This window comes from Anas platyrhynchos, chromosome 3, assembly GCF_047663525.1.
Source record: "Anas platyrhynchos isolate ZD024472 breed Pekin duck chromosome 3, IASCAAS_PekinDuck_T2T, whole genome shotgun sequence".
NCBI classification, from domain to species: domain Eukaryota; kingdom Metazoa; phylum Chordata; class Aves; order Anseriformes; family Anatidae; genus Anas; species Anas platyrhynchos.
Window position 1 is genome coordinate 51,705,057 of NC_092589.1, and position 24,510 is coordinate 51,729,566.

General features: G+C 41.1%; 1 protein-coding gene across 3 annotated transcripts in view; it reads left to right on the forward strand.

Moving 5' to 3' along the window:
• Window positions 1-1,530: 1,530 nt before the first annotated feature.
• The window catches only part of GRM1 (glutamate metabotropic receptor 1), a 184,646-nt gene continuing 161,666 nt past the window's right edge, over window positions 1,531-24,510 (forward strand). For 2 of the 3 annotated variants that reach the window (XM_072035894.1, XM_072035895.1), the window contains exons 1-2: window positions 1,531-2,091; window positions 2,617-3,502. In XM_072035894.1, coding sequence (XP_071891995.1) covers window positions 2,740-3,502 — 763 coding nt within the window. In that variant the 5' untranslated portion in view covers window positions 1,531-2,091; window positions 2,617-2,739. The remainder of the gene's footprint in view (window positions 2,092-2,616; window positions 3,503-24,510) is intronic. The other variant, XM_072035893.1, reaches the window with a different exon arrangement.

Sequence of the window (24,510 nt, forward strand, 5' to 3'; positions counted from 1 at the left end):
TGAATGTCCCGTGTGTTCAGAAATGTGAGGAGACAGTGAGATGGGGGGCACGGGCTGTTTGTGAGGGCAGAAGTGCTGGATCTGTGGGTAGTGACAGGGTCAGGGTGGCACAGGGTGACACCATGCAGACCAGAGCACCAACACCAGAAGGACAATACAGCCTGCTCTGCTAGTCTTCTGGGGACTCTGGGGCACACCAGGCTGCCTGCGAGGGTGGTGCCAGCAAGAAGAGGCAAACTGAGGCCCCTGCGGTCCCACTGCCCTGTTTGGGATCTGGGGAGCACTTCCCAAAGCCTCCACACACCCCAGGTGTCCTCACAGGAGCCCCAGATCCCCTCAGCTCCCCTCCCTGCTGCCACTCCACACAGCTCCGTGCCCCCAGGCCTGGTGCTGGTGGAACTGCCCTGGGCTGGGCCTGGGGGCCCTGCGGGAGCCTCGTGCTGAGTCTTCTGCAATGAGCGTGCCTCATGGATCAACACACGAGGCAGGCAAATAACTAACTGCGTGACAGGAGAGAAAGCACAAATATTGACACAGGGAGAAGACACCCCTGAGGCAGCCTTCGCTGCAAACCCTTCGCTGAATGAGCAATAGTTAAATGTTTGTCCTTGCCTCTTTCTTTCAAAAGTAGGACAAATATCTATAGAGTTCCCAGCGGGGAGGTAATCTAACTTTAACTTTCGTACAGTGAAGTAAAACACCCGAGACCCGCGTGAGGGATGCAAGCAGGTCGTCTGAATTATGATTATTCAATCTGGTATTATTTTAATCTGACATGCCTCTCACGTGCTTCATTTAGCTTCATCTTGACCTGAAAACTGTAATCTCAATGCCTTTATCCTTACAGGTGATTTATTCCGATGCAGTACCTTTTTGTATACATATATATGCATATACATGTGTGTGTAAATATACGTGTGTTTGTTTGAATAGCGAAACCGTGCCTGCGAGGCAGCTCGGCACATTTCGCCGTCTCGAGTCCCCCAAGCGTGGTCGGGGTCGCCTTCGAGGCCCCGTCCCTCGCCTTTGCTCTTGCTAACTGTGGCCAGCGGGTAATAAATAAAGAGCCGGGGGGGAGGAGAGACAGACCCCCCCTTGCAGCGGCTGCGTGCTCCGGGTGACGCTCCCTTGCTCGCTTGCGAGGCGAACGGGGGAAGAAATTAAGGAGGGGGAGAAAATGCCTGAGCCTTCCGTGTGAGATAATGGATGAGCCCGGGATGACCTGTTTTTTTCCTTGCGGTGGAGCGGCGCTGAAGACAGAGGGCACCAGCGCCCAGCCCACAGCCGTCGCCCCGCCGCCAGCGCGCCAGCTCGGGGCGCCCGGGGAGCCGCCGGTGCCTGCTCGGGGCGCCCGGGGAGCGGCCGCCCCACCGGGACAGGTACGGCCCGGCCCGGCACGGCCCGCACCGGCACCGGGCGGCGGCGGGGGGCTGCAGGCGGGGGAAGCCTCACCCCAAAGGGGCTGCCCGCCCGGCTGGACGAGCACAGGGACGGACAGGCTGCGTGCACCGGGGGGTGTGTGTCGGGGTGGCGGGGGTGTCGGGCTGTCCGTGTGTCCGTGTGTCGGTATGTCCGCGTGTCGGGATGTCGGGGTGTCGGTATGTCCGTGTGTCGGCGTGTCGGGGTGTCCGTGTGTCGGGGTGTCAGGGTGTCGGTGCATGCGGGGGACCGCGGCAGCAGAGGGGCAGAAGTTTGGGGGAAGCACCCAGGGGTGCTCGCGCCCGGGATGCGGGGCCAGGGGCGGGGGCACCGGGAGCCGGGCGCTGTCCCGGGTGCTGACGGCGCCGCCGAGCAACAGGGACCCGGCCCGGCCGCGCTCCCCGCTCCCCGCTGCCGGCTCCCGGTGCCGGTGCCGGTCTCGCCGCCCGTCCCTCTCGAGGTCTCCGCTCGCCGCCGCCGGTCTCGCCGCCTCTCCCGGCCCGGAGCCTGGCTGCGAGGCAGGCGTGCCGGTAAAGCGCAGCGGGACTTTGCCCGCCGTTGCCGTAGTAACTAGCATGGATCTCCCCCCCCACCTCCCCATGGCATGTGTGTGTGTGTGTGTGTGTCCCCGGCTGCATTACGGGTTCGCCCCTTCCGCACGGAAAAGTTCAGGTAAACTGCAAAGGGGCTCCCTCCCGCTCCTTCCCTCCGCTGACCTTTAAATGACATTTCCCGGCGGCGGCGGGGCAGATTCCTCGGCTCTCTTCCCACCCCCTTGTCTCCCCTGGGAGAGGACCCCCCCGAGCCGGGGAAAGACCCCTCTGGGGAGCCCCAAGGCGAGGAGGGCAGCGCCGCCTCCTGCCGCCGGGGCCGAGCGAGGCCGGGTGCCCGGGGAAACTTCCGAACTTGGGGGGAGCGGGGCAGAACCGGCAGGGGGGGGCTCGAAACGGGAGCATTGGCTGCAAAGAGGAATGGGATCTCCCAGCCCCACGCGTGCTGGTGTGCCCGATGGCGTGCCGAGGGAAATAGGCTCACGCTTTGTTTCCATCTCCCTCCGGAAAGTTGCTCCCGGGAGCCTCGGATGAAGCGGGTTGAGCCGGGCGTCTGGGAGAGTGGCGGAGCGGGGATGTGCCGCCGGGCTGGGGTTTGAGAGCGCCCCCCGCTAGCGTGTTTTGTCCCCCGTTTCTGTGCCACCAGGTTGGAAGTCCCTAGGCTGACGGCTGCCTGGCGCTGCGAGAGAGACCTCGCTGTGATGCTGCTCGGAGCGAGCCGGGAGCCGGCGGGGGCGAGCGGATGCCATTTCCTACACGCCCTTAAGCCATGTGCAGGCAAAGAGAGCCCTTGAAATTCGTCGCCTGGGTCTGGACGACGTCCTGCAACAAAATGATCGGCGTGCTGCTGGTCTTCGTCCCCGCGCTGCTGCTGGAGGCGGAGGTGCTGCCCCGGGGCACGGGGCGCAGGGCGCTGCTCTCGGCCGCCTCCTCGCAGCGCTCGGTGGCCCGCATGGACGGGGATGTCATCATCGGAGCCCTCTTCTCCGTCCACCACCAGCCCCCGGCCGAGAAAGTGCCCGAGAGGAAGTGCGGGGAAATCCGCGAGCAGTACGGCATCCAGCGGGTGGAAGCCATGTTCCACACTTTGGATAAGATCAACGCCGACCCGGTCCTGCTGCCCAACATCACCCTGGGCAGCGAGATCCGGGACTCGTGCTGGCACTCCTCGGTGGCCCTGGAGCAGAGCATCGAGTTCATACGGGACTCCCTCATCTCCATCAGGGACGACAGGGACGGCGGCAGCCGCTGCCTTTCGGACTCGCAGCCCCAGCCCCAGAGCAGGCTGAAAAAACCCATCGCGGGGGTCATTGGCCCGGGCTCCAGCTCGGTGGCCATCCAGGTGCAGAACCTGCTGCAGCTCTTCGACATCCCGCAGATCGCCTACTCGGCCACCAGCATCGACCTGAGCGACAAAACCCTCTACAAGTACTTCCTGCGGGTGGTCCCCTCCGACACGCTGCAAGCCCGGGCCATGCTCGACATCGTCAAGCGCTACAACTGGACCTACGTGTCCGCCGTCCACACGGAAGGTAGGTGCGGGGCGGCCCCCGCAGCTCCCCTCTGGGAGACATGCGAGACAGGGTCCCAAGTGGGCGAAAGCCGGGGTCGCGCAGCCCCACGCCCGCGGGAGGGTCCCCGGGGATCGGCGGCTCCGGGGCTGGGGGCGGCTCCAGCAGCCCCCAAACGAGGGTCCCAGCAGCCGGCGGCGGCGCTGCCCCCGTCCTGCCGCCGGCACCCAACAGGTCGCGGCCGCTCCGGGCGGCGAGAGGGGCGCCGAGGTTGAGGATGCTCGGAAAGGAGCCCGGGGGTTGCAGCCGGGCGAGCTGCACCGACGTAAAGTGAGGAATTCGTCTTTTGGGGAAAGGCGAGCTCTCCTGACATCTGTCTGTGGCATTTCTGTAGTCCAGCCATCGCCCTAAAAGGAGATTTTTAAAGTATGAAACTGCAAAGCTGGGGGTATTGCTGTTGCAGTTGTGCACCTATTCGCTTTATCTAAGTGTATCTCTTTCCTGGGTTTGATTAACGATTCCCTCCTCTGCTTTCTGAGCTGACTCCACACCTTCTATCCTCACAGAGATGGCAAAGTAAGAAGTGCTAAGAACATACCCTATTATGATTAAATAAGAGTCTCCACTAAGAGTTGTGTATACAACATGCAAAGGTGAAATGGATTAAACTGGACCCTTAAAAGACAAAGTGCAGCAGTTCTGAAAAGCCTATGCAAGAGAAGGAAGCAATGACCTGACATTTGCAGTTCATTTTCTGCCCTGTCACAGATGAGGAAAGGAACTGCTATAGAGTTGCATATATGAGCTGTTAAGGTTCCCTATTGCTGACAGATAGGATTAGATCTTGTGGCAGGCCAGGGTGAAAAATAAACATCAAAGGGGTAAATTCTTTGTGGATGTAAATTGCCACATCTCCCTTCAGTGCACTTCCTGGGAGCTTTGCTAATTCACATTGGCTGAGGATCTGCCTTAAGGGATCTGCTCTCCCTTTCTGTCTCTGTAGATGTAACTATCATTAACACTAGTGGGACTTCTCTCTTTTGGAAAAGACAATAGATTATGAAAGTTATTTCTTCATTTTTTTTTTTTTTTAAGATCATTATACGTAGCAATTCTATTCACTGCTTGTGAGAAATTTTAATTCAATATCTGTTTTTATAAATAAGCTCCCAAGAGATGAAAAATGCTTGCTGCAAGATACTTTTGTAGGATTTAGAGTGATACTTTTGAAGATAGTGGATCAGTTCTACCCCACAAGGTAACAGTCTTCTCTTAGGAAGTGTCATCAGGATTTTGCAGATTATGCAGCTCAAGTTTCTCTCTCTCCCCCTCTCTCTCTCTTTTTGGTCTCTTAAAAAAAGCTGTATCTGCCATACCTTTATTGTTAGAGTCAAGATACTGATTCCACTGGTAATATATTTAATAAACTTCAACTTTTTTATTCCTTTCAGGGAGATGTCATTAACCCCTGTTGCAATTGCTGTTGGGTGGATTTCAAGGACTTTTTTTTTTTTTCCCCCATGTGAAGTGAAATTAGTACACATGAAAATCAGCGTGAATTATTCAATTTCTGTTGCCTGAATTTCTGTGCATGCACTGTGAGATTGCTGCTTGGTGGTGTGCTAAAGGTGGGCTCATGCTTCACAGATACCACAGAGCCACTCTGAATAGTAGCCTGTTTGCATCGGAGCTGCTCCAGCCATGCTATGTTTGGAAATACAGGAATAAAGTGTAGTTGGAAACATTCCTCCTCCACACTTACTCACAGGCCTCCATACTGTGAGCTGCAAAATGTGTTGGGAGGGATTCCAGGGTACCATGGGTTTGGAGCATCCAACCAGTGTCTCCACTCAGTCCCTCGTTCTCATGGGGTGGACAATCCTCAGCTCTTGTAGCCACCCAACCACAAGGGGATGCAATGAGACCACAAACTTTCCTACCTGTGTCAGCCAGCAGTGCTCCTCAGTCAACACTGACCCACGGCAGGGTCACAGAAATAACCCAGAGGTGATGAGCTCTTACTCAGGCAGTCTGAACCATTCAACTCCTCCAGTCCCTTTCCTCTGCTCCAACACTCTGGCTAGAGTTATCCGAATGCCCAGAACAACACTAGTCTATAGAAATATGCTTCTAATGAAAGTCACAATTAAATAGCACACTATTTGGTGCGTACATTTCTTAACATGGAGCCTACACATGCCACGAGAATCAGGACAGTAAAGTCACCCAATCTGTAGCATGATGTCTTTCAAGTAGTCCTCAGTATCCTTTGCATTTGGCGTGAAGGTTCATTCTTTTTGTGTTAATGCCATTATTGGTGACCACATTTAACAATATACACAATCTCCACATACTGTTGCATGACATTGCATGGAGGTATACCATACCATTTCTTTTTCTTTTCACCATTGTTTATTAAGATACATAAACATTGCACTTGGTTAGAAACTTCTCAGTTAGTGAATAAAATCTGTTTTCAAAGGCCCACATAACTCCTTTTAGATTTAAACTTGGCACATAGAGCTCCACATTGGAGAAAAAAACAAAGTCAAGTTACTATGCTTGGTTGTTGTGTATCTCAGCTGAGCAGAGTTACACATCATGAGAGTGCATTTACTTCAGAGTAGGCAGCAGTCATGAAATGATGTGAGAAATCTGTGCGTCTGCCTGTGGAAGGCTGTGTGACAGAGTAGCTGCAAGGCATTTCCAAGACTACTATTTTTTTTAAGGAATCTTCAAAGGTCCTTCAGTATTGGAGCTATTGGCATGGGTACATCTTCTCAGCTCTTAGGCTTGGAAGGCATCCTTATCTAGAAATGCAGATAAGTGTATGTCTAATGCCAAGCCAAGGCATCCTGTGGAAATCAAAGGGATTAAAAGCACCTGCATGGAGCTAGGCACAATCCTAGGGGTGCTCCTGAATTCAGGTTGTATTCACACATAGCGGGTGTGATCAGGGCAGAAGGAGTCTTGCTTGCTAAGTGTTACTTGCTACATGAAATACCTTCAGAGACAGGTATTATTTTCACCTCACTGGACAGCCACTGGTTCTACATGTGGTAGAACTGGGAAGAATGATGGGGGCTACCTTCTTCCTTGGCCAGAGAACAGCCCCTCAGCTGTCCTGGGACAAGGCCAGAAATGCTGAGCAGAGATGGCGAGCACCACCTCCGTGCTGTGTGACTCTGAAGGCACAGAAGGTAGCAGGGCTGTCTCCAGAAAGCAGAGAGCAGCTATGAGATTACGGTGCATTACACCACCATCCAAAACCACAAGACGCCTACACATTGGCTGGTAACCAGCACACAGTCTCCAGCAATTCCCTCACCTTTATTCCCTCACCTTTAAAGCAGGCAAGATGAGGGCGTAAGAAGTCCTTTTATCATCTCATTTTCCAAGGAGATCACCTCTGAAGAAACAAATAGAAATACTTCATGCCCGTGCCTCGCTTTTCATTTCAATCATGGCATACATGTTGGCCTTATAAAATGTATGTAAGATTTTTTTAATTTTGTGAATGCAAAATACAGATTTGCAGAATAGATCTGTTTGACCACCATTGTCTATTTATGGACTATTCTTGCACTTTAGTGTACAAATACCCCTTTACAAATAAAATTTTAATTCTAGCAGATTGACATGTGGACTTTGTAGAAATATCTTTGTAAATGGACTATTAAAGTTAATTGCACCAAATTCTTATTATTTATAGATTAATTTTACTGTTAACACTGAGATGTTTCTGGTCATGATCAAATTTGCCAGATATGTATTACAAGGCTGTTCCTTTTGCTTGAGTAAAAGGCTTGAAATGAACTATGATGAAACAGATGGCACAACTGTAAAGGCTTTCAGCTCAAAGTAGACAGTAGGGTATTTAGTCATCTTCGTAATGATTTTTGATAATCTGACTACCACATACTGCATTGTAGTAACATATAGGGAACTCATATGCATGGTCATATATGCTGGAATGAGAACGGCAGGATGTAAGCCTTGCACTTAATTGCAGTTTTCACAGGAAATAATTTCTTTTGGTAGGACTCACTAAAGTAGCTTTAGATGTGCTAGAAAATAATACTCCCGTTTAAAGATAAGTGGGGCAATATCCACCAGATGGTTCAAAGGAATAATTTTCATATAATAGGGCTGTGTTTAATTTCTCACAAGCTGTTCTTGCAGTTATTCCTAGCAATGGTACATTATTAATTCCATAGCATTACTGGCTGATTGATACTTTCTGATAAAATTATGGTCAGGCAATAGTGAACAGCAACTCCAATTCATATGCTTGAAATTTCAGAGTTTACAAGTGTTTCTATCAACAGCTATAAAAATTCTCTTAAACCTCATAAAGTGTTGTGAACTGTGCCTGAGATGTGTGGTCACAAATGAATACCCCAATCTATTTCTTTCTCTGTTTAACTTGCTTCACCTACCTTCATCAGAAGCTTCAGGATGAGGAAAAAATGAGAGAGAAATGTCCTGATGGGGATAGAAATTAATTTAAAAGCAAGTGGGGACTAGAGTATTCCCTGTATTGGACAAATTTATTGTATTTATTAGAAAGTGCTGGGAGAATCGTTTACATTGATTGATGTTGACAAAATTACTGCAGGTGGCAAATGCCATAGAGGAGCAAGAGAAATTTGTTCTGGAAAATATATTGCTTTGCAGTACTCCTAAATTCACAAATAATCGAACTTTTCAACTGCACAACTGGCAGCTGCATGAGTTAAATCACCTCAGAAGAATCATCTAACTTCGATGCCCGCCTTCTAGCAATATTATTAGAGTTCATATTTATCAGTAGATACCATATGTTCATTTGTGCTTCTATTTTTTTTTTTTTTCATTATCTCCTTGTTTTCATATTTGTATGTCCCACATTTCTTGGAAACTCCTGCAGGGTACTTGTCGCAGTGAATATTGTTTTAAGAAGATGAACTGTATTTTCTCAAAAGGCCACATAAAAATACCTCTATAGTATTGCTTTGAACTGTAGTTCATAATATGAAGGTGCTTGTTCTTAGGTTTCTCAGACAGAAAAACAAAAACTGTGTGATGTGTAATATGACTAGGAGTAGTGTCACCCATTGAGAAAGATTTTTCAGGGGTCTGATGAACCAGTGAGTTGGTAACTGTTGGAGACCAGAAGCATTGCACCTGCCAGACAAAATCCAGAAAAGTAATGGTCAAAGTCATTATAACTGGTGCTCACTGGACCACATGAAACAAACCATCAATTTCAGTATATTTTCTGTGTGGCAGGTGTTCACAGCATAAGCCACCATCACCCATGACACTAATTAACACCTGTGCTGACAGTCTGATCAGGAAGGCCTGAGACTGATCGGACATGAACTAGAACAGTTTTTCACTGAAGGAAACCATCCCTCCATCTCTTTGCTAAGCAGTAACGCCGAAGGTGGGTGGGAAGATATGCACAACAAATGAAAGCCATCCAATGTATCACCAGATTGGTTTTGCTGGCTAACTTGTCAGACTGGATCTTTTCCCAAACCTGATATTGCATTATTATTACTATTAATGTATAACTTAAAGAGGTTCTTTAAAAATAAACTGTCATCGGCTGAGGACTCCGTTAACACATAGGGAAATATTAAAACTGCTGTACTGGTCCTTCAGTAGAGGGTGAATATTAAAAGGAGCAGGAGCAGGGCATGCACAGAGCACACTTTCACAGCTCCTGTTTGTAGGAACTTCCCAAATACCAGATTACCAGCCACCAATGGACCTTTCCTTTGTGAATTAGTCTCATCCTTTTTTTTTTTGCACCTATTTATATTGCAGACTCCCTAGTTTCATAACAGAGAACTCTATAACTTAATCATATGTTGTATGAACAAGTGTTTCCTGTTATTCAGTTAAACCTTTTCCTTAGCGCCTGCATTACATTCATATATTTGTACAAAATTTATCATAGTTTGTTAATCCTGATCATTATCCTGTTCTAATTTCAATAGGAAGTGTGAGCCAACAGAGCTGTATGCAGTGTTTGAGGCAGGGGTGCACCATGGTTAAACTCACTCATGACGTAATGTTTTGTATTGCTCTCAGACTTTTCCCGAGAAACTTCTAGCTGTCCATTACCTTTTTAGCTACCACAATGCACTGAACAGATGCCATCAGAAAAAATTTTAAGATTACCACAAAGACTTTTTCTTAAATGGTAGAGCCTATTTTAGAGGCCATCATATTCAGGAATTTACTCATGTGCGTTACTCTCCATATGTTAACACACAATATATTTCCTACAGTTTTGTTCCTATCTGTTGGCCAATTATTAATCCATAGCAGCACCTTCTGTCTTATTCTATATTGCCTCTGCTTCTGTGAGAGTCAGGGACCTCATCAAAAGCTTTCTTAAATTCCAAGTGCTTCATAGTTTTTGTATCATTCAATGGTTATCTGCTCCAGCAAACGAGGCCAGTAATCTTCTGAGGCACGTATTTTCTCTGTAAAAGCTGTTTTGGTTCTTCCTGAATATGGCATAATTATTTATGTATGCATTAATACATTTTTTGTTATGGTTCTTACCAATTAGCTTTGGGCAGAAATGTCCCAAGTCTGTTGTTCATTGTTACCCCCCATGCCTATAAATTCTCTATAAATTCCATTAAATAATTAAAGCTGATATGTGAAAATATAAAATTACTTTTTCCACCTTATCATTGCCATCTGTTTTGGTATCAAGGCCAGTTTAATGGGTGGCGATGCATCACAGCAGAATTCTGCTTTGAAAATTAGCTGGTATTGGCAATTTGTCAAATCCATGTTATGGATTTGTTATGAAATATTGACACTCTGAGACAACTGTTCAGACTTGTCTACAAAAGGAATGACCTTTCTATGAGAACCATCCTATCCCCCTTCACAGACAGTGCAGATCCAGAGAATTAATTTAACTTCTCTGCTATGGTTTTATCTTCCATGACTGCTCTTTTTATATATCTGATTATCACTGAATATCAGGCAAGTTTCCCATTTCTGGAATATTTACAGAATGGTGGATTATTATATTCTACATCTTTATGTCTCAAAGTGTTTCATATTGTTTTATTGTGGTTTTATATTTTATTTGACAAGGTATGCTCTGTTCTCTTTTCCTCATTAGTACACAAATTCCACTTCACTTTTTATTATTTTATTTATTTTATTTTATTTTATTTTATTTTATTTTATTTTATTTTATTTTATTTTATTTTATTTTATTTTATTTTATTTTATTTTATTTTAATAGCTTTAGGAAATTTACTTTTCTGTTCTATCATGCTGGCTTTTTTCATCCTTTCAGAACTTTTTTTTTTTTTTGAGTGGTGGCTTATAAAAGTGCTCTTAGCCTCTTACATCTTGGTCTCTTATATATTTCTAAGTATTTTCCATGTAATTTCATAGTATTTTATTTTTCTCTTTTTAACTTCCCTGAAATTAGGTTTCTCCTTTTTTATAATTTATTTTGTTTTCAATCAAACACTACCGTAACTGATTTTTATTTCACTCACAGCTCTTTCAAAATATTAATAGAGCCAGACTTACACTTTTTTTTTTTTTTTTTCTAATATAGTTAGGTCTTAATAAGGCTTTGTATACTTCTCAAGACTAAATCAAGACTTGCTTACTCTTTTGTGAGTTCAGTGAGCAGATGAGTCAACACACACATGAAAAGTAAATCAATACACAACATGTAAGATTTGCCTTCATTTTCCATTAGCTAACCTACAGTTTTGCAGTACTGCATACGGATCCAGGGTGTGTTAATAGTGTGTTGTGACATGTGGGGTGCTTTTTAATGAAAAGTACTGTTTATCACAAGCTGTCCTTTCCTCTTGCTACCTGCCACTATCTGGATGGCTTGTGTCTATCAAGAACTGGCATGACAGATGTTTCATTTTACTGAAAAGTCATGATGTTTGTTATACAGTGCAGTGGTCCTCGTTTTGAACAATTTCCATTTGTATTCTCTGTTGAATGTTTTTGAACAAATGAATTACTTAAAGAATATCTGCATTATATTAACAGACAACAATGGTTTATAAATCCCTTTGAAATGTGATAGAAATGTTGTAAGGAAAGGCATTTGACAGTTCTGCTAGACAAAGCAGAATACATTGTGTCCTGTGCTGGTGCAGAGAGTAAGTGCAGCTTTAGGGCTCTTGATCCACTGCTCATTGAAGTTGGCTGATGGTCCTCTATTTGAGTTCAGTGGATCCTGAATGGGGCTTAACATCGCTATCATATATTATCTTTTCATGTTACGGAAGTGTCATTCCTCAGAGAGCACTAAAAATCCCCAGGGCTTGTGAATCCTGCAGTCAGAAGCATCTCATAGTTAAAGGAATGTAGTGTAAAACTGTGTGAAGACAAACAATTTACTGAATTTGCATAGATATTAAAAGACATTCATATACATATTGTTTTCCTTCCAACTGGAAGAAGGCTGAATCTAGTTCACTTTTAAATACAAATTCTCCAGTGAATTTAACTATTTCTCTCTGCACATTGTTAGTGGGACAAACTTTCATTTTCTTAAATGCAGTCACAATTTGCAGTTGTTTGACTATCAACTTTCATCCTTATTCCTCAAACATTTTTTTCAGACAAAACTCATCCAGGCAACAACAATAAGAACAAGGCATGAAAAGTGCTGAAGTGACAGTCATTGGAAATCTGAATAGATATTCATAAATACTTCCTTAAAACATCTGGCTAGGCTCAACTGAACATTGAATGTTTGGTCCAATGTAGAGTAGAATATGAAAGATAATTATCATTAATTATGAGGAATTGAGGAAACATTTCATGCTTATTTATATATCTTACCCATATGGTGCTTGGGAGAGGCTTGAGTGCAAGGAAATTTGGCATGTAGGCCACAGTAGCGATTTTGTTAAGTGCTGGATATTGAAAGATGGTAATTCTCCTAGTGAGAATGTATTTCTCTGACTGCAGGCTCCACATGTATAAATCTCTGTCTCTTGCCTGAGCAGCAAAAAAATGAAATATTGACAGCTCTGTAAAGGAATGCTATATTATCAGCATTGCTAAAGCTGGTAGGATAATGTGAGAGACTGGAAAGTTGAAATCCACTAATACTGAACTGGGTAGAATGGGTTACAGCCCTGGGCCAAAAATATTCTTTCAGAGAATGCCTTTATTTGCCAGGCCACAATTCCCTGGGAGCATGAACTCATATTCAGGATCAGATTAAAAAATCCATGTCTATGTGAAGTGAAGTGCTGTGCTGGGACAGTCAAATCACTATGCTGGAGCAAAAGCGTTCAAGATTTTAAAAAGGGGAAGGAGCCAGGCAGGAGCCTTAGCAGCCTGGGTATCACTCAGCCACAGCTTACCACTCAGTAGGTCCTTCAGCCTAAACCATGTGCCTTTTCATTAGTCATTTCTTGTTCCCTTCCTCTTTAAGACGCTAGGATCGTGGTCGTCAAGTGTCACTGAATTACCTTGTAAATATAGCATTAGTCTTTCTCTTTCATGTGGATGTTTGGCTGTGTCAAACCAATCTTTGTTCACTGCCAGATTTGGCCAGGAGTACAACATCCAACTGCTTAGCTTGTGTGTGTTAAGTGACAGCACCAGTGTCAGTCACCCAGTGCAGAACCAGATTTCTTCCACCTTCCCAAGTGGCCGCCAACCCAAGCGGAGTTACAGAAATAATGGGAAGATTTTCCAGGATCTCCTTCTGGATTTGTCACTGACCTCAGAAAGAGACGGCTGATATGCTCTTAAATCTATCCCTAAACATGCCCATAATGATGTCCTCCAATGTTGGCATCCTGTGAAAAGGTAGGATGTAGTAAGTGTGAGTCTGCAGCATAAGGAGAATGATGTCAAAAACTGATGTTATGAAGTTGAGAGAGGCAATGAATATTGATTTAATTATATTACAGAAAAGGCAAAAATGGATAGTGTTGAGTTGTGCCAAAAATCCCAAAGCAAAACTCAAGTGAGCTATCCCAGACAACTCTGGGTACCAAGACAGCGATCTTCAGAAAATAATAAGATGGTGATTCAGGATTCCAATGACAAAAATATATATATAATTAAATTATAGCCCATCAGTGTGACTCTGCAGAAAATAGGTATCACACCAACCTGATCTTGTTCTTTGATGAAAGTGCAGACTTGGTAACTAAAGGTAACTGTGCAGGTGGAGTATCTTGGATTTTTGGAATTAGTATCAAAGGATATTTTGATTAAAAACACACTATGAAATATCAGCAAAACAGACCACATAAATTAAAACTTAGCACATTGACCACAGTAAGTGGAGAGTGACCCCATCAAATGGGGTTATTTAAACTGCATTGCACAGAGATCAGCAGTGTCTAATGCCTCGCTGTCTTCATCAATGATATAAAAAGCATAATTGCTGATAAGATATACAAGTTTGTGGAAAGATAAGTACTGGGGAGAAAAGGAAAGATTCATATCTCTTGGGAAGCTAGGCCCAGTCTAAGAAAAGACATGCTAATACAGTCAAATGCCAACCACATATGCAGGATTAAGGCACATGTGCCACTTGCACAGGAAAAGAATTGTGCCTCTGAAAGGAGTCTTAAATACAGTGTATGGTTACAGAGAAGCTGCATCAAAAATAAGACAAAACAACCTCAAGATTCAAAAAGCCAATATCATTCTTGAGAGAGAGGGAATTTGGCCTCAATCTAAGGATTATTTTTATTAACCTTGCTATTCTCTGTTCAGTTCTGTTATCAATATTTTAGGAAGAAATAAAGTTAAATATTGGAAAGAGATAAGGATAAAATTCTCTAAATGATATGAGGGCTGAAAGAATGCCTTATAGAAGGAAACTAAAACCATTTATTCTATGATTTGCAAAAAAAAAAAATAAAAAAAAATAAAAAGCAACCTATTTTACCCCCCAAAATGTTTAATTTCCTCCAAACAAACAAAACCAGTAGGAACGAAAGGCTCTGTATCCTAATGGTTAAATGCATAGCAAGTGCCAAATGCTGGTAGGTGAACAACTTCAATTAGAAACAAGACAAACACTTGTACTTTTGAAGATGATTAACCACTGTGACAAATGACTGAGGAAAATGATACATTTACAGTCTTTCAATGTTGTCTAACCAAAATGTTGCTGCAGATGTTCCAGACCAGTTTTACGCAAATGCAAATCACTGGACACAGCACAGTTCACGCAGAGTATAGCTGGCGCTATACAGGTGGTCAGGTATGATGAGCTGATGGTTCTTTCTAACACTAAATCCTATGCATTTATTGATACTTCTGATTATGTAAGCAGAGAGGAGAAACATTTAATTTAAAGAGTTCCTTAACATTCATGTGTTCACTAGTTGTCTCAGCTGCCTTGGAAAATTAAAAGAATCCTGTGCTGTTGATATTGATCCTATGGGAAAATAAATTTAGGACTAAACAACACCTTTAGTCAAAGTTAGTCCAGTGATCCAATTTCCATCCTTTATTTTGAGTCAATATTTGTTCATTTACGAGTAATTGGTGCTTTGTTATACATTTTACCCTCAGTTTACAGAGCCCTTTAGTTCTTACTGTTTTTGTTTGCTTGGTGGAAATTTCAGTTTTCATGCAAATTTTATACTGCCCTGTTCTCTTACCTATGACAGAATATTTCCCTTGTGAGAGAAAAAAAACAGCACGTTTTCTAAAAGGATGCAGTGACGTTTTTCTCATGGTCTCATGAATTCGAACACCACATTGAATCTAAAATGATATAATTAATCTGACAGCACATGCTAAGTAACACAGCAAAACAAAACACCATGGATGAAAACAAGAAACTGGTAGCTAGGACAATTAACATTTTTACCCAGCAGTTTTTCTAGAAAGGAATGCCGTAGTGAATTTTGTGAATATGTCCTGTAATTTTAACAGACAATACATAGGCATTATGCCTTCTGTTATTCCAGAATGTAAGTAGCATGTTATAGATGCTATCCCTTCATGCAAGGAGCATCTTAATGTGCTCTTACAAGGCAATTTCAAGTATAGTCATGCTTGAAATCTTAATGAGTTTGTCGTACCCACTTCTGTCTATTCTTCTGAGTCCAAATGTATGTTAAAAAATGTATTCAACTTTTGTCGTAGCTATGGTGTTGCCCGTAAAGTATGAAGCAGAAATGTGCTGGTGCCACAAATATCCTAAGACACATCACTGCTTTTTATAGTTCATATCCTGAGGACATATGAATAATAAAATGCTCTTTAAAATTCTGGCTATACATCTGTATTTACATTCAGACCTATGATTCTGCCTTAATGAAGTCAATGGGAGATTAGCTATTGACTGAAATTTAGCCATGCATCTGACTCTATGAGGAGAAACTTCAAGGTGCAAAACACTCTTGCTTGATCCAAAAAGGCATGTGAACACTGACTCAACTCCAAGTGCTTGAATTATGGAAGACAAGAATTAACCATATACTTACAGGACATGTTTTCTGAGTATTGGTCATATCACAGAAGTGTCCAGCGCTTTACAAACTTAGGCACTGGGTGCTTTATCTCACATTAAAGACAAGCTTTCTACAGATACAATTAGTATTTAGAAACCTTGTTAATGTCTGTGTAGTAGGTTAGGCTAGAGGGAAACCAAATGGCCTCAGAATTCTGTGTTTCAGAGAATTATGAAAACAAATCTCTCTTCTTCAGTATTGTTCTTTCTTTCCAGGTTTTTATTGAAAAAACAAAGCAAAACAAACAAAGAAAAATATTATGTTAATTTAAACAGCCAGGTGTAAGCATCCCTGAACCATACAGAATTGATGTTCTATCATTAGTCATTAGGAAATATGTTTTCTTCTAACTAGGGAAAAAAATCCATCTGAGCTGACATACAAGCTTAGTTTTCAGGCAGGCAGAGGCAAAGAATTTGAGAATGGTTTAGTTTTCATTACAGTTAGATCATAATTAGCTTCATTATCATAAGATATTTTAAACTAAAAGTAGAAAAGTGCTTCAACCTGATTCCACTGTTGTAAATGGATTTGCCACTGATTTCTGTAGGAATTGGTTTGGGGTATAATTATTACACAATTCCAATGCAAATGTATGTCCCTATATATATTTGAGGGAAAACACTAAGAAAAAGAGGAGAACTAAGGGAAAGCCTGTATATCTGACTAATAGAAACAATATTTCATCAATCTGCCTTCCTCTTATGTAGAAGTATTCCCGGGTTACATTATAAAAAATGTAAATCTTTACAAAGAATTTCTTCATGGCAATGCACATTTGAATTTCAGTCTCAGGTAAAATTGGTTTTATGCTGCTACTAATTATCTTTGTGGTGACAAAGGCTGTTGTTGCTTAGAATAAACGGAAAGGGTGTTTGATATATTGTAATCAAGAGCAGCAATAGACAAAGGCATACATTTTAATCAACAAGAGGGTGGGGATGATGCACACCTGCAAACACAGATGTTTTACCCTTAATTTCTACAACAGTAATTTTACTCAGAGCATATAAGTTATGCATCAAGGAGTTCTGCTTCACTGCTAATTAGGGAATAGATCTAGTAGAAAAGAAGGATCCAAGTATACTCAGTTATACGAGAGAAACAAAAAAAGTGGACATTTTGCCCTAATCCTAATTCACCTTGAAAGGGTGATTGGCTCTGCTGTAGAGTCAGTGAATACATTCATTCATGTATTAATTGTGCAAAAAAGTGCTTTGGACTAGTGAAAATGAATTATTGCAGTATTAAAAATGTTTTATTCTGGGGTACTTTAAAAAAAAAAAAAGCTAGGCAGGAAGGGAAACATTATCTCAGATCAGCCTAACTGGAGGAGATTCTGGGTCATTTTTTCCTCTGAGAAGACTGGAATATCATTTTGTGAAGCTTTACTGTCAAATATTACACGGCCGTGTTCTGCAAGATGTTTTAATGTGTACATTGGTCCATGTGCTGGGTTGACCCTTGACAGCAACCAGTCACCCACACAGCCACTCACTCACTCTTCTTCATCCCATGCCAACAGGACAGGAGGAGAAAATAAGAAGGAAAAAAATGAGAAAACTCTTGGGTCAAGATGAAGACAACTTAATAGATGCAAGAAAGTGAACAAACAAACAAACAAAAATAAACAAGCAAAACAAAGGAAATTTCTCACCACCTCAGGTAGTCAGACTTATGCCTTGCCAGTCTCCAAACTATAACCATCTTCTACCTTATTCAACGACCCGAACCCTCTTCTACCTCAGTTTGTATTGCTGAGCATGATAGCATGTAATATAATATGGAATATCCATTTCAGTGATTTCAGTGATTATGTCACTTTCCTGAGAGAAAGTCAAAAGTGAAGTGTATTGTCCACTTTGATGAGTGCTCTAAACTCTGAACTGCTTGACTTAAACTTTTATGTCTGCAGAGCCCTCATTGAATTTGTAATGTTGGCATACTGAAGCTTTCAAAACTAACCTGTTAGAGTTAGTAGCGTCAGCCTTACAGAATGTAGCTAGTCAAGTACTGAGAAGTGTAATATTTAATCTGGATTTACCACATAGAGCACTCTGTTGAACAGATCCCAGCTTGGATGTAGTAATCTGGATATTCATGTTAACAACTGTGCTGAGAAGTTATAGGTACATGTTATAGCTAAGGACATATTACATTTGCATTGAGAACTTCAAGCGTTTTGAAATAGGATACATATTTTAGGAATGCAGAGTAAAGGCAGAGGTCCAGCTTTGGTGCCATTTGAGATTTTGAAGATACAGTCCAACTCAAACTCATGCAATTATTCCCACATTTGCACAGAATTCCCACATGATATAATGAAGTGTGTATACTTAACCCATTTTAAAATCCAGCCTGGTAGGCTCCTTAATACCAATGCTTCTCTTGGAATGTTGTCCTAGAATTTCATTCTACCTACGGTTAAAAGCTGCTTAATGCTTTGTGTTCTTGTTTTGATCTGAGGAGATTGAATCCTGGAATAGCTTACTTTAAGTAACATCTTCCTCTCTTGCATTGTCTTGATGGGTACTCATTAAATCTTCACCAGTTTTTCAATATCTTTTAGTACTGGATATTATTGCAGAAGCAGTCATACTGCTGCCAAATAGAATGAAGGTAGTATGATCTCTCTGTTGTTACAGTATTGTATTGTTTACATACATGAAAACAAAACAAAACAAAAACAAAACAAACAAACAAACAAACAAAAAAAAAAACAACACAATTATCTCTCTATATATTTAGTCGGAGCATTATGTTTAGTGCTTATATATTATAATTCCCAAGCCAGTAATTTTGTCCCATGATGGGATGCAATATCTTTTGTGTACAGAATTTTAAGTTCCTGGGAGTTTATATGTATGTGTATTTATCTGCATAATTTTTTGGTCAAGCCTAGTTTAATGAATGACCTAGATCATGATGTATTAGTAACTTGTCTCCCAATCTTTGTAATTTGGGAGTGTTATTGATAATGTGCTTAAACTTTTTTTTTTTTTTTTTTTTTTCCTCCAGGTCACTGATTAATGTTAACAAGTAAAATCTAAGAACAGACTCTTGTGGGACACAATAAAAAGACAACCAGTCTATGAGTGTTCCTTCAATGCTAGTATATGTTGAAACTTAACATACAGACTTCAATCTATTTCATGCATGCAACATTGATTCCTATCATTTCAGGTCCATAGAAAATATGTAATGTAAAATAAAGTTAGATGTCCTGCATTATTACTTTTAATAGCCAAACTTGCAAATCCATGGATTAAAGATATTTTAGATAACCGAATTTGAAAAATCTGGTTTCCACATATACAAAATTGGCACCTCTTACATTATCATGTTCCCATTCTTATTTATTTTTATTTTTTATCACTGAAGTTCTGCATCAGCTGCTGAGTTATTTTGTCCAGAATGGATGTCAGGCTGACAGATCAGTAGTTACTCAGGTTAACTCACTTTTTCTTTTGAAGTATTGCACAACACTGCCTTTGTTGCAATCCTCTAGCACTTTAAGACTTCCAATAGCTATTGAGTGTCATTTCTAGAAGTTCAGAGAACTCATCAGCCTCTTCTTTCAGAAGTTATCTGAACATACGCATCTTAAAATGCCTGCTTTTTGGAGCTTCCACTTCATTTCCTTCTGAGCTGGGAAAGCAAATTATCTATTCATCATCACCATCAACACCATCATCATCTTTTGGTATGTATACACTGTCTGTGTCTTTCACAAAATACAGAACATAAAAACTTGCCAAATGCTTCTTCCTGTTCTGCAGAGTCCCTTCCAGCAGTGACACAACATCATAATCCTTTATCAGCATTCCCCCTTCCCTTCCCTTCCCTTCCCTTCCCTTCCCTTCCCTTCCCTTCCCTTCCCTTCCCTTCCCTTCCCTTCCCTTCCCTTCCCTTCCCTTCCCTTCCCTTCCCTTCCCTTCCCTTCCCTTCCCTTCCCTTCCCTTCCCTTCCCTTCCCTTCCCTTCCCTTCCCTTCCCTTCCCTTCCCTTCCCTTCCCTTCCCTTCCCTTCCCTTCCCTTCCCTTCCCGTCCCTTCCCGTCCCGTCCCGTCCCGTCCCGTCCCGTCCCGTCCCGTCCCTTCCACAGAATCACAGAATTGTCTAGGTTGGAAGAGACCTCAAGATCATCAGGTCCAACCTCCCCTCCCCTTTTTTTGCCAGAAGAAGGCAAATGTCTCATGGCATCAACCAGAAAGGTTGCCCAGCCAACATTTGAGCCACTTCAATCACTAAGTGAAAAAAACAATGGGTGTTGCATTGAAGAAAAATATCTTTTGTTTCTCAGTGATAATAAGTACAGTAAACATCATGAAGGAAAGTGCTTATTCCCCATGTAGTATTATAATGAACCACAACTCCTGGAAAAAAAAAAAAAGGCAAATGGTCCTTTGTGATTAAATCAAAATTCTTCACAGCACCCCATTAAGAAAAGACAATATAGTTCATCTTCTTTCTGTTGAATATACCCACATGAACATACTGAAATGCTTCAGATGTTTTTATTTACATATTTTTTTTTGTTCATTAATATCTGCTAACATGGCTATCCACTCAAAATAAAGGTATTATTTAATAGGGGAGAAAAAAAAGCAAATAATCTACTTAAAATTAAGTAATCAAGATGAAAATAGCTTGCAGAGATCTCATGAAATGTTAAGAAAACCAGAATTCTTTCTGCTTCTGACTTTCTTTAGATTTGCTAGATGAGAGAACAGGCATCATGTCAGAAGAGCAGCAGTGCTTCAGAAGGAGCATTTATCAAGTGCTAACAAGAGGATGAAGGAAAATTGAAAATGCATTACAATCTTATTCTTCATTAAAAGTGAAGTACTAAATTTTCCACTAATTCGTTTTGACAGATGATATTCTGACAGAGTTGACACCTATAACAAAATGTGACTAAAGTGGATGCAATTCAGGAAGCAACGCTTTAATTTTTTTTTTTTTTCCTAGCTCTATGATGTCAGTGACATATATAATTCACATTTGGGTTTCTTTTCTTAAATCAATTTATTTTTTATCATTTTTTATAGGATAGATATCTACCTACAAAAGCGATGAAAACAGTAGCTTCTTAGATTACACACAAAATTAAGTAATTGATTTGATTAACATTGCCAGAGAAAATAGAAATGTCTAACCTCTTTTCCTAGGCAATGTGTGAGGTGACATTTTAAAGCATGACTTTTGTTAACAGCCTTTTCTGTCTCAAGTTGGAGTCTTTGATTGGAGATACAAACATCTTATTATAAATGTTGATGAGATTTAACAAGATAGATTGCTATGAGGGGAACACTTGCAAGCCAGTTTCTTGTAAAACTTTAGTTACAGCTGTCTATGAGATGCAGGGTTGAAAGCAAGGTTGGCAGATGTGTTCCAGCAAGATATTTCAGAGGTATTCCAGCAAAGTATTTTAGATCTAATTATCAGTCATGAAGGTTTGTTTTTTTTTGCTGGTTACTGATAAACTCTAATCTCTGCTGCAGTCAAGAAGTGCCCAGAAAGACTCATTATACCAAAAAGATTTATGTCCTGATCAAGGTTCTGCCATTCCTGAGATTTTCTTTAGATGTTATGATGAAGCATCTCCAATAGTTATGAACTGAAAGTGTTTCCAAAGAAAGCATCAAACACAACTACTCTCAGCAAGCAGTACAGGGCAAAAAGCCGAACAGCCACTGCATCAGTTAGGGACCAATGAATGCCTTTATGAAGAGAGGTGATTCTCTTTGGGCATGTGTATTAGCAGTGTGCCACCACCAAAGATAGTCCTAGTTCCAATAAGTATTTGGCTACTCAGTTGTCTTTCTGAACATGTTTCCCCCTCCCCGCTGACATCTGAATGTATGAGTAATGATCTTAGTGAGCAGAGGACAGAAAGGAAAAAGAGTCATCAGATATGGTTCTTTTCACTACAGACCGCTATGCAAAAACATATTTATTTCAGAAAATCATAGAATCATAGAATATCCCAAGTTGGAAGGGACCCATAAGGATCATCAAGTCCTGTATATTAACTCAGTAAATTAATGATCTTCCTGTTTTTCCTTTTCTTTTTTTATTTAAGTAAGCTGTCAGGTGTTTTCTTAAAAAACACTACCTTTAAATAGTACCTATAATAAAAAAGTTAAATTTACCTCTGGAAGAGTCTAGTGGTTTACATTTTTTGTCAGATCCTGTTTTTATTATTAATTATTATTATTATTATTATTATTATTATTATTATTATTATTATTATTATTATTATTATTATTATTATTATTATTATTATTATTATTATTTTATTTATCACCTCATTTCTTTCTAGCATGTCTTATTGGTTTGATATGCCTTCTTTGTAAGCTAAGGAAGATGCAATAAGATGGCTCAGAAATATTGCTATTCTATATTGTAAAAATACTCAGAGGTATTATGTAAACTAGTAACCCTCGATTTTATCAGCAATCATTTGCTTGAACCTCTGTTTTTGAAAATAAAATCCATAGAAATTCAGTTTCACAGAGTAGATTTTGTTCCTCACTGTATCATTTAATGTGCTTTCCAATGGCATATAAAAAGTCAAATTATAAAGCTGAAAACTGAGGTCTGCCTAAAGCATCTCCTTTTCATAATATGTTAATATGCATAACCATATGCTTTTCTGATTATATTAAAACCTGGACAGATGTATATGATAAGATTGTAGTTCCTTTGAAAATACCATAGCAATGCAGGAGATGTTTTTAAGGATAAAACTGATCTTAGACAGAAAATCTCATGCACATAAAATACAAAACTTAACCTAACCACTCTTATAAAGGAGATGAGACCACTGAAGAATATAACAAATGTTCGGAAGATATACATATTTATACAAATTCTGTCCATGATTTTGATATTCATTGTTGCCAAAGGTTTTGCAGGAAGGAGCTTGCTCACAGTTGTGCCAGTAATTCCTGTCAACAGGCTGATATTTCACGAGCAGCCTTCTGCATTTGTACTCACCCTCTCAAATGCAACAAAAACACATCAAAACCCTCTTTTGTGGGGTTGTTGTGGTGATGGAGGAGAAACCATTGCATCAAAAGGATAGAGTGAGGGTCAGATGGTTCTTGATGGGCACATTTCCTCCCTCTCCATACAGAAGAGTAACAGCATAGAATTAGTTGCTTTGCATTGCTTGTGGAAGTTGTGCACACTGTATACGTGATAGACTTTCTTATCTCCTTATTCTTCTGTGTAAGCATCCTAGAGGGTTATGAGCTGAATCCATAGGGGAAATATGCTGAAATCTGTGACCACAGTTTGTGTATAGTTTTCTTTATCAAGAGCTGTTAATATTTTTCATCTATGCAACCAGAAACAGTGTTGAACTGGATCCTGATGGCACCAAAGGAAATGAGCAGTGGCTAATTTCAGTATAACCTTCTGAGGCTCCAAACAGTTTCAAGGAAGATAAAGAAAGATTTGCATTCAGACTGCATTTTAAATAAAACCAGTTAGCTTTTCTATTGAATTCTATGGTGGAATTCATAGTAGCATTTTAGAAACAGTAGAAATCCTGCTGCTAATGTAACAGCTAAACAGTTTCTACATAGTTCCTTAGTATGAAAATGAGCTTTACTCAGTCCCTGAGTGTCTCTGCTCTTATATAATACAGGTTCACAGATGCCCTGAACTTCCCTATTTCAATCATCTGTGTTTTTGTTTCTATATAGAATCACATACTTAGAGAAACATCATAGGAGGTCTAATAGGAGAGTGTTCTTCAAAACAGCCTCTTTAAGGCAAATCTCATTTAATTAAAATTGCCCTGTAGGATCACTGCATTATGATCAGCTACTCAAATGGGAAAGTGCATGCAAACCACACAAACTACTCAGTTGCATGAAAAATAGTAATAAGAAAGAGAAAAATTAAAATCAATAAAAGGGATATATCAGTGCCAGACAAAATGGAATGTGACTGGTGTATCTCTTCATTATGAAGAATCATCTTTTTTCTATAAAACGTGGGAAGCATACTTTTGTTCTCTTGGTGAAATCTTGATACTGTACTAAGAACCTTAAAATCTAACTTAAATATCTTGCTTTTTTAAAATATCTTGCTTACTTTGGAGAAGAGGAGGTTATGTGAGACTCATACAAAGGACTACCAGGTCTTCACTTTAGTGCTGGATATACTTTGATGAGCAGAAAAGGAGTGTATGTGGCTCTTCAGTGGTATACAGAATTTGCAGTGATGATTTTTTTCTCTGAGAGTTATTCTGCCTGTCCATGTATCTATCACTATTATGAAACCTTCATGAGCTTTTTGTCATAAATAACCTGGTTGTTTATTTTGTTCTTTTAACAAAGAAAGAATGATAGAAAAAGAGAAAGAAAGAAAGAGAAAGAAATTGTCCAGTGTAATTAGCAACTAAAAATTTGTTTATTTTGGAACTCGCATGTGTTTTGGTATCAGCTTCAATTTAGTCGATTATATTTGGATTAGATACAAGAGGCAGATGATATCTGGCCTGAAAACATTCTATG